The 11,047-nt window shown below is 40.5% G+C and overlaps 1 protein-coding gene across 2 annotated transcripts; it reads right to left on the bottom strand.

The window, feature by feature from the left end:
* Positions 1-634: 634 nt before the first annotated feature.
* Positions 635-9,958, bottom strand: lamp3 (lysosomal associated membrane protein 3). 2 transcript variants are annotated; one of them, XM_061778417.1, is made up of 7 exons: positions 9,823-9,958; positions 5,248-5,352; positions 5,022-5,104; positions 1,555-1,680; positions 1,382-1,454; positions 1,125-1,295; positions 635-1,054 (listed from the first exon to the last, which is right to left on the bottom strand). In XM_061778417.1, the coding sequence occupies exons 1-7, from the start codon at positions 9,878-9,880 to the stop codon at positions 915-917; spliced, it is 756 nt and encodes a 251-aa protein (XP_061634401.1). In that variant the 5' UTR covers positions 9,881-9,958; the 3' UTR covers positions 635-914. The 2 variants fall into 2 exon arrangements, with proteins under 2 accessions (XP_061634401.1, XP_061634402.1); XM_061778418.1 differs by lacking the exon at positions 5,248-5,352 and having other exon boundaries at positions 9,823-9,953.
* Between the last annotated feature and the right edge of the window lie 1,089 nt (positions 9,959-11,047).

Genomic DNA, 11,047 nt, shown 5'->3' with positions numbered 1-11,047 from the left:
GGCCCCTTGAGCAATAAAGCTCCCCTACCCCTGGAATACAATACAGTAATCCCTCGTGTGTGGATATGTATATGTGTGTGTGTATATGTGCGTGCATATATAGATATATAAAATTTCATCCATACACTTTACCACCATCAACCAATAAGAGTGTATGCATGTGAAGTATTATTTTCGTCCACTTGGGTCGCCATCCACATCCAGGTGTGTCAAACTCATTCTTGTCACGGACCATAGACAGTGACCGTGTCAGTAAAGCCAACCGGCAGGTGTGCTAAAAATGCTTTTGATTACAGTATTTTGTTCATATTTTGTGATCGTTGGAGTAGTTTTTTTTTTTAAATTGAAAGCGCGCCCGCGGCTGTTTCAGTTTTCCCTATCTATACCACCTGTTATGGATGAGAATTTGTTCTAACTAGTGGTGGTAGGCTATATTCAATTAGGTATCAATGTTTACTTTAACAGAGATATGCAGTTGACTAACTGTACTGGACAGTACATTAAAAATATTCTGCCACTCACTAAACCCGCAATAAGTGAACTGCGATATCATGAGGGATGACAGTATTTATTTATATTGAGATTATAGTCTTTATTATTCTGTAGTTTTGTTTACGAATAACAAAATTAAATATCAAATGGAGGGAATTTAATTGACATCAAGTGTCACAGCATCATTACAATACAAATGTTTTCACGTAGACTAAAATATCACATCACTCAGCATTATACAAACATCCATCCATTTTCTGTACCACTTGTCCTCATGGTGAAAGGTGAGCTTGAGTTTATCCCAGTTGACATTGGTAGAGAGGTGGGACGCAGCATTATACAAACATTGTCCATAATTTCAGGAGTTTTAACTGAGAGATAATGTCAAAATGCTATTTGACATGAACGGTTTCAGAGAGATCTCAGAACCTTTCATAGCCATGTGTGCGATGTTCTTTAACCAATAAGAAAGTCACGATGGCAATCATCAAAAGGCCAAACCCGACGGCCAAAAGGATAATGGGGATGATCCTCTTGTTAAAGTCAGCCAAACACTCTTCCGCTGAAAAAGATGAGGATTCAAATGTTTGTTTTTTAAATGTGAATGTAGAAGCAAATAAAAGCTTATTCACCTTCTCCATATTGTCCGTTGGGCATACTGAATGCCTGCATCTGGAGAGGTACCAGCTTAATACTCATTTCTGAAGATGGCAGAAGCACGTTCCCAGATTTGCACCTAAAGCTTCGACCATAAGATGCTGCAAACAGCTTGTCGTGTGACACCAAACCCAAATAAGTCTTATCTGAGGAACAGCAACAAAAGACAAACTTAGTCTACATGTTAAGGAAATGAAAGGTTATGTCATGTGTCCATTTTTTTTGGTCTTACTAGCACATCCTAAGCAGACAGGCTGAGGAGTCACCCAAGCTGTCAGCTTGGTGACATAATAAAGATTATTTTCCTGGGAAGAGAAGTAATTTGTAATTCACTGTGACTGTGTTGTTTAGGTTTACATTTTCTGTGTATTACTTGAAATTGCAAAACTGTTAAGTGTGTTGTACCTTTTTGAAAGTGAACTGTAGGCTGGCAGCATTCGTAGGTAGAGTGAGAGACAAGACAGCTGATTCCCTGTGGCAGGAACCGCTCGCCAGGACCTTGAGAGGGTCCAAGTTGAAAAACCACCTCTTCTAAATGTATTCAAATGATGAAATGTTATATATTACTCAAGTGGTCCATTTACCTATTGACATCCATTGCAGATTAAGGGTCGTGTATAAGAGTAAGCATACAAATGCAAGAAAGAAAATAAGTATTGTGTAGAACATTAACCATAATTTTGGGTACACAGATTGTGGTATATTGTGGAAGACAATGATTTACAAAGAATTAATTCTATTGTTAATTTACATTACTACAAAAAGCTCCTCCTTTAGCAGTCACTTCATCGTAGTGGTGGGGTTTGTGTGACCTGATGATATTAGGAGCTAAGTTGTCAGGCACTTTGTGCCTCTGGTAGGGTACTAGGTGAGGGGTCAGACAAAGCACGGCTCAGAATCCCCTAAAATGATCCCGGCTACTGAAGCTCGCCCTCGAGATGTGGAACGCCACCTATCTGGCAGGGAAGAAGCCTAAGCTGTTGCGCGAGATCCAGAGGTTGCAACTAGTGTAGTCATAGCCATGACCATGGAGAACAACCAATGAATAACTTCAAGGAAATTCTGGTCCATCGTACAGTGGAACAGGAGGGGGGGAGCAATGTACCATCAACACTGTGTAAAGTGGGGATGGGGCATTTATCAACCTTGACCTGGGGTTGTGGTTGGAGGGGCGAATACATCAAAGACCTCCTCAATTCCACCGACATGCCTTTCTATGAGGAAGCAGAGTCTGGGGACTCTTGAGGTGTGCTCTCCGATCTCTCGGTGGCAGGAGCTGTGGGTGGATAAGATCTGCCCGGAGTTCCTGAAGGCTCTGGATGTTGTGGGGCTGTCTTGGTTGACACGCCTCCGCAACATCGCGTCAACATCGGGGACAGGGCCTTTGAATTGGCAGAGGCCAATTGGTGATGGTCCCCCGCAGGGTGTGTTCCAACTACAAAGGGGTCATACACCTCAGCCTCTCAGGTAAGGTCTATTTCATGATTTTCAAGAGGGGAATCCATTGGGAAATTGGACCTCAGATTCATGAGGAGCAGTGTGAGTTTCCTCCTGGCCATGGAACAGTGGACCAGCTCCACACCAGGGTTATAATAGTTTTGGAATTTCCATTACAGTTAATTTTTATTTCATTTTGACTTTTCTTTTGCAAATTCAGTTAGTTTTAATTAGTTTTTAGAGCAGGTTTGTTAGATTTTTTCAGTTTAAATTTTTAAAAAAATGCTTCATTTTAATGTGTTTTTTATTAGTTTCAGTATTAGTTTGGGTCCCCCGCGGGATGGGCTCGCTGGCTTGGCCCCCCTTTGCGAACGTGCCGGCTCAGCAACTCCGTACACCAGTTGACTAACATGCATGTGATATGGTGTTCATTCACTAATAAGTTCCATAGACACGCTATCGGCCTTGAATTGCTTATGCTGGGACCACTAACAATAATACAGGTTATATTAAGATATCAACTCCCAGGTTCCTACAGGTGTTTAAACACACTTAACTGGTGCCCCCCCCCCATCCACGAATAAGAACACGATTTGACTATTGTAACGTATCTAAACTGTCTAACTACTGTTCTGCTGTGGTTCGTACCCCTATTCCCCTTGCCCGTTTTGTCCCGTGGTCTGTCCCCTAAAACCCTTTTCTTTCCGGCTACATTTTCAATAAACATCATATTAAGAATGTAAGAAATCATCAGAGGGAGTATTTCAAACTCCCCTGTTGGACAGCAAAACTTTTCCAGCAAAAAAAGGCATAAAGATCCATCATTCTGCATAGCCATGCAGCTGAACAGGACAGGTTATAAATAAAAATTAAAAAATAAAAAAAATTAAAAAAATTAAAAAATTAAAAAATTAAAAAATTAAAAAATTAAAAAATTAAAAAATTAAAAAATTAAAAAATTAAAAAATTAAAAAAATAAAAAAATAAATAAATAAATAGATAGATAGATAGATAGATAGATAGATAGCAAAATTATCAGCACCGTTCCATTAAAGCTTTGTTTACAGACCCAAAAATTAAGCGTACAAATAGACGAAAACTGTGTCTACTGTGAAATATGAAGGAGACTTGGTGATGTTCTCCAATATCATTGGGCTGCTTTGCAACTGTCTTGAATCTGTGCAAGACACCATCAAATTACAAGACTATCAGGAGATTCTGGAGCAAAATATGCTGCCCAGTGCCAGCTGCAAGTCATGAGTCCTTCAACAGAATAACCCAAAAATGACTCAAAACACACAGATACACGCAGCAAAAAATGGCTAAAAATAAAACATTCGAGTAATCTTAAGTGGCCTTCCATGAGTCCTGATTAACAAATGTAAATCCTATTTAATATCTGTGGAAAGAGCTGAAACATTCAGTCTGAAACCCAAGCAGTTTGCTCACAGGGACTGGGCTAAAATACCTGCTCATAAGTCATTGAACTGACAATAACAAGACTATTTTGTAAGTGTAAAAGTAAACTTTTGACTTCTGTATTCTTTGTTGTCAAGGTTTCTGTTGTTGTTTTATTACTATTACTATTACTATTTTTCCTTCGCTTTATTTTCACGACCGTAAGGCGCACTTAAAAGTCTTAAATTCACTCACTCTAGAAACTTTGTTCTGTCTGACTGATCGACACTGATTCTCAATAGATAGCCATTATAATATTTAGAAACCACAGCGGCAGCTTAAAAACTCCACTGTGACACAGGAAAACTGTTCTGGCATAAAAGGGATACAGATCCTCCATTCTGCTTGACCTAACGGCTGAACAGGACAAAAAAAAAAAAAAAAAAAAAAACAGGTCATTGATCGATACAGATACCTCTGCAATCAGAAGGTTTCTGATTGCCTCAAAGGGTTGTGCAACAATTCTGAATAATGGACTGTTTCTTAAGAGTAATTTTTCAGAACATTACTTTTTTCTATTTAGTTATTTCAGTAACCATTGTGGGTTTGTTTGTTTTTAACAAAAGGTTGCCTCCAAGCATAAATAATGTGTAAAAAGGGAATAGTATACATTTTACCTGAAGACTACCATCAACAGACAGAATTGCGTGGAAAACTATCTTAAAAAGGTGGATTGGAATGTCATTACATTTGATCTTATTCATAAATGAACAGGTTCCTCTTTTCCTGTTAAATGTTAGGAAAAGACAGTATTAAGTGCCTGAAAATAAGGTGCACACAAGCACATAATGTTGTACAGTAAAAAAGCATGTCTCTATTTGTTTCATCTTAAAAACAATAAACACAACAACAACAACATTTTATCAATTTCCTTTCTTCCCACAAAATTTCAACTTGCGACACTCTTTTCAAGTCAGTCTATCCCTGGATGATGCATACACAATCATATATATATCATAGTGTGTACTGTACTGTACCTTCTGTATGATGACGATATACTGTGCTCCAAGAGTAGCTTTGATGCATAGTTCTCCCTCTGGGTTTTTCATTATATAGGTTCCTGCACAGAACCAAAAGACAATGACACAAGTACTTCAAATTTGGTCCAGTCTTGAACAAAAACAGATTTGTGTCAAATATGAAAATTGAAAACATAGTCCACATATTGAACAGTAAATGAAGTAATATTGTGTTTGTGTATACCTATCAGAGGGAGGACCTCCGTGGGGTGCAGGACTGCCCGGTAGATGTGACCCCCAAAACTTGAAGCTCCAATTATTGATTTATCATTTCCAAATAAGTGGACACCTATGAGAGAATCCCATCACTTCCACTTACAAATTACTACAGCATACAATTTACTGTCTTGCAATGTATAACATCAATAGCTGTTACCATTTTTGTTTCGATATTAATAATACTGTACGTGTTAATGACGGCAGCGATGGGGTCTAAAAATAAGAGTGTATGACCAATATACAATTGCAGTGAGAAGTTTACGTACACCCATCATAGATATACATTTCATTTTAATTGTGGGCTTTTCATGGTTGATTTTAATTGTTCTTCTTCCAGGCTGAAATTATTTAACAAAGAACATCTTCAATGAGTTAAAAAAAAAAAAAAAGTTAAACATTTAGAGCCTGATTTACTAAGAGTTTGAACATGCAAAAACAGGAGCAAACTTGATTGATCACGTAAATAGATGTGGAAGCTGATCTACTAATCAAGCACAACTAGGATTGTGTCTGCTAACTGGGCATAAGTGCCCAAAAAGTTTATTTTGCAGATTCTGGGAGGAGTTCATGCCAAAAGATTAATTTAGCACGCACAATGTGATTTATCAGACCTGAGACAAGTTACGGTGGCTGATTTTCTTTAAAATACCACGGCTGAAAGGCAGGTGCACACCAGCAGTGCTGTGTTTTACGGTACATACAATAATTGTGACGAGGAATGAGAGGCGAAAGAGAACACATCTTTCCAACTTTTATACATTTTTGAAATGCCAGGAACGAAAATTATTGTGACATATCGTTGATTCAGCAATGCAATTTTGGATCTCCTGAATGATCTCAGGACTGACTTGGAGCCAGTCACAGAAAGGAGATAGAACCCGGTGGAGGACATCAGCGGTAAAGGATGCCGTCAAGCTGAAGAAGGAGTCCTATAAAGCTTTTTGGGCCTGTGGGACTCCGGAAGTAGCTGATGGGTACCAGCAGCCCAAGCAGAATGCAGCGTTTGAGGTAACCGAAGCTAAAACTCAGGCATGAGAGGAGTTCAGTGAGGACATGGAGAATGACTTGCGGAAGTCTACCCATCCGTCCATTTTCTACACCGCTGCTCCTCAATATGGTCATGGGTATGAGGGAGCCTATCCCAGTTAACTGCGGGCGAGAGGCGGGGCACACCCTGAACTGGTCGCCAGACAATCGCAGGCCACATATAAATGAACAACCATTCACACTCACATTCACAACTACGGGCAATTTACAGTCTTAAATTAACCTACCATGCATGTTTTTAGGATGTGGGAGGAAACCGGAGTACCCGGAGAAAACCCACGCAGGCACGGGGAGAACATGCAAACTACACACAGGCAAGGGCGGATTTGAACCCCGGATCCTCAGAACTGTGAGGCGGACGGGCTAACCAGTCGTACAGCGTGCCGCCACCTCCGCAAGTCTTCTAAAAAAAAATCTGGTTCATCATCCAGCATCTCAGGAAGGGGAAGCAGTGCACCATGAACACTGTGTATATTCGGGGCTAGAGATGCTGACCTTGACTTGAGATGTTGTGAATCGGTGGGAGAATATTTTGAAGAATTTTTCAATTCAACTGACACTCCTTCGTATGGGGAAGCACAATATGCGGACTCCGAGACGGGCTTTCCTATCTCTGGGGTTGAGGTCACTGAGGTGGTTAAAAAGCTCCTCAGTAGCAGGGACCCGGATGGATATAATCTACCTGGAGTTCCTACAGGCTCTGGATGTTGTCTGTCTGTCCTGGTTGACACGCCTCTGCAACATTGCATGGACATCAGAGACAGTACCTCTGGATTGGCATAGCAGTGTGGTCGGCTCCCGTTTTAAGAAGGGGGATCAAAGGGTCTGTTCCAACTACAGGGGGATCACACTCTTCAGCCTCCATTGCAAAGTCTAATAAGGGATGCTGGAAAGGAAGATCTGTCAGGAAGTCGAATCTCAAATTCAGGGGGAGCAGTGTGTCATCAAGCCGCGATCTCCAACTCTCACTGAAGCGGTTCTCAGCCGAGTGTGAAGCAGTTGGGATAAGAATTTTTATCGATTTACCAATCAATTTACCAATCTACGTTCCTAACCTCACCTATGGTCACGAGCTACTGGTTATGACCGAAAGAACAAGACAGAGGATACAAGCGCCTAAAATGAGTTTTCTCCACAGGGTGACCGGGCTCTCCCTGAGACACAGGGTGAGAAGCTTGGACATTAGGAAGGGGCACAGAGTCGCACCACTGCTCCTCCGCATCGAGAGGAGCCAGATGAGGTCGCTCGGGTATCTGGTTAGGATGCCTCCCTGGTCAGGTTTTTCGGGCATGTTCCACTGGGAGGAGGCCCCGGGGACGACCCATGAATCACTGGAAAGACTATGTCTGGGGGGTGGCCTGGGAACACCTTGGAATCACCCCAGAAGAGCTGGATGAAGTGGCTGGTGAAAAGAAGTCTGTGCTTCCCTATTAAAGATGCTGCCCTTGCAACCCGACCCCGGATAAGCGGAAGAAAAGGATGAAAAAAACCACAATCATTGGATGGTGAAAGAGGCTGAGGGAGAGATACAGCTTAATTTATTGTATGATCGTGCATGAGTGCGGGGCTAGATTCATGAGGTCCGCGGTCGTATTTAAGTCAACAGGACAACCTGTATTTCATCACGCTGTTTTTTCTAATATAAAGCTTCCAGTCAGCACGGATCATTCTCTCCATGCATGCGAGACCGTGATTGTGCCTCACTTAAAGAGAATGAATGAATTCAGCCGCTTTAATTGGTGGCGAATAAAGTGTTTACTCCCACCCGCACACAGCCCGTTTGTTAAATACTGCACACAACTGCAAGATCACGAAAACCCATTCTAACACGCCAACTCGCAGAGTTAAGCCACGCATCACGCTGAGTCGCGCTAGTTAGGAAAATAGAGCCCTTAGAGTTGACAAATTGAATGTTAGAACCATTCAAGGAGGAGATATTGAAAGTGGAAAACTGGTGAATTTCGTTTTCATTTGTTTTACTTGTATTTATGAGAAACTGGGCAGCACGGTGGGCGACTGGTTAGCACATCTGCCTCACAGTTCTGAGGATGCGGGTTCAAATCCGGCCTCGCCTGTGTGGAGTTTGCATGTTCTCCCTGTGCCTGCGTGGGTTTTCCTCCCACATCCCAAAAACATGCAAGTTAGGTTAATTGAAGACTCTAAATTGCACGTAGTTGTGAACGTGAGTGTGAATGATTGTTTATCTGTGCCCTGCGATTGGGTGGCGACCAGTTCAGAGTGTACCCCGGCCTCTAGGTTCCAGCACACATGCGACCCAACTGAGGATAAGCGGTTTGGAAAATGGATGGATGAGTGGATATGAGAAACTGAGCGGAAACTGGAAACTGTTGAAGCTTATGTTGTAGGGAAGTCAGAGCAGAATAACAGAAGAATAACTAACCAACAGTTACCAACAGAAAGGGGGATATTATAGTGAAGGACCTGATATTGACCTTTGTAGAACACCAGTTTTCAGAGGTTGGGGTGCAATAAAAAGCCCTCTGAGTTCACAGACTTCACACAACCTGAGTAATAACTGCAAATGCAGACGTACAATCATGGCAAAACTGCACAATAATGCAAAGAACTTGTTTTACAATAAATGGGCATCTAATCTATCTATGAGGGTGTGGTTATTCATACTTGACAATGGCAACCTCCTGTATGCTTGGCCTTTGAATGACAAATTCAAAATTACACAACCCAGCCCTGCGATTGGCTGGCGACCAGTTCAGGGTGTACCCCGCCCTTCACTCAAGAGTCAGCTGGGATAGGCTCCAGCACGCCCGTGACGCTCGTGAGGATAAGCGGTACGGAAAATGAATGAATGAATTACACAACCCAAAGGTGACAGGCTAACAGTAGTTAAATCAACAAAACTAATAATGTAAGCATTATTAAAGTAACCATCTAATGAATGTTTTTACATTTTGTATGTCGATCAAAAGAATTTCTCAGATTTGTTTGCCCAGTCATATTATACATTCAGTACTTGATGCAATATATGGTGATTACAAATTAGGAGAAAGATAAGTATGAAGATTGACATTACTCGATTCCACTCCCGGTTGGAAAAATAACTGTTCAAATCCAGCATTAAAAGCCCCAAAATAATATGACATTCATGACCATGATGAGTATTTGTAAGTTACGTTCTCACTGCAAATGTAGATGAATTTGAGAGAAAACCACAATAACCTTTGTTAGTGACAGTGCAGACAGCTCATTGAAACAAACCATTTTGGGGAAACCATGACTCTTTGAAGCAAAAAGACATCTACTGTGTATTATTTACACTTCTTATGTGTATATAAATTATTAATAATGTCTCAAACATTCCTCTCATTATAATTAATATCTTTGCATCAGTGCGTAAACCTGCTGTCAGTGAACAAAATTTAGTTTGAGTATTGGGCTCAAGAGAGAGTTGATAAATCTTTTGCAAATGATAATTTATTGCAGGAAAGGAAACTTAAAATGTTAGCAATCATACCTGAAACTAACGCAGCCAGGAAAAGCAAATGCCATCCACTTGTGTAAACTCCTTCCATTATAAAACAAATGTAAAACAGAATGCGAGAATAATGGCAGGCTTCGTGGAGATGCTATCACAGTGGTTAGACCATGAACATTTTAAGCTTTTTTTTTTTTTTGGCCAACCACATTAAGTTTCTTTGAGAGGAAGTGTCACAGGAAGTAGAACAAAGTGTCTGCCTCATACATCTCATTTTGAAGTTGTAAACTCCAAAAATGTTGTTAAAAAAAAATAAATATATATATATATATATATATATATATATATATATTTTTTTTTTTTTTTTTTTTAAGGACACCGACCGTGACACCCGTGATATTACAAAAATGTATCATCGTAACTGACCCTATAAAGTTATTGAAATAAATGTGTGCTACGCAACATGTAATTTGTCACTTTATAAAGGTCAGTACATTTACTCACAATTAACCAATGGATCTGACACATCCAGGATGGCAGACGCACTGAGCTATCGCAGGAACTGGCCAACCCCACACATCCATGACCAACCCGTTCATTGAAGTGTCTATGTATAAATGTCGAACGGACTATGGTTTGTCGTACCAAGACTACCTATTGTTTTTCATTTAGCAAACAGGTTAGCGCTGCCATTTGCGGCGCTAACTTGTTTGCTAGTTTTTCCTGTGTGCATGCTATGTAGTCTAAACACTGTTAGATACATAGTTATAAATTATATTAAAACTGTGCCCAATGTTAAAGTGCCTTACAATAATATCAAATATACCATTTAGGAATAAAAACGCTCTCGGATTTTTATGAACACTTAGGCCTATTACGCTACTGTATTTTAATTTCGGTGATGATGGTGGCACTTGGAGAGCCAAGTATTTTTTTAGGGTGGTGTACAAGGTTTGAGAAACACTCGCCTAGACTACCTAAAACAAGTGGAGAGCAGCCTTTGATTTTGGTTCTTTGTTGAAGTGGCAAAGACTGAGAAATGTGCTCTGCTCAAGAGAAGAGTTGGCTTTTGGGGAAAGTTGTGTAATTTAATAAGCTGTATTTAAAAATTGCATTATTCGGCTTCCCAATTGCACATGGTGAGCATCAAATAGACAAAAAAAATATGCAATCTGTATGAGAAGTTCAGTGCACTGGATGAATCAAGGTAGGGGAGGTTAAAGGTCGTCAGGGACAAAGTACCAGTTAAACACACAAACCACAC

The sequence above is a fragment of the Phyllopteryx taeniolatus genome, chromosome 7 (genome assembly GCF_024500385.1).
Source record: "Phyllopteryx taeniolatus isolate TA_2022b chromosome 7, UOR_Ptae_1.2, whole genome shotgun sequence".
Taxonomy (NCBI): Eukaryota; Metazoa; Chordata; class Actinopteri; order Syngnathiformes; family Syngnathidae; genus Phyllopteryx; species Phyllopteryx taeniolatus.
The sequence above is the reverse complement of the archived record's forward strand: the minus strand, read 5'-3'. Positions and strand labels throughout refer to the sequence as shown.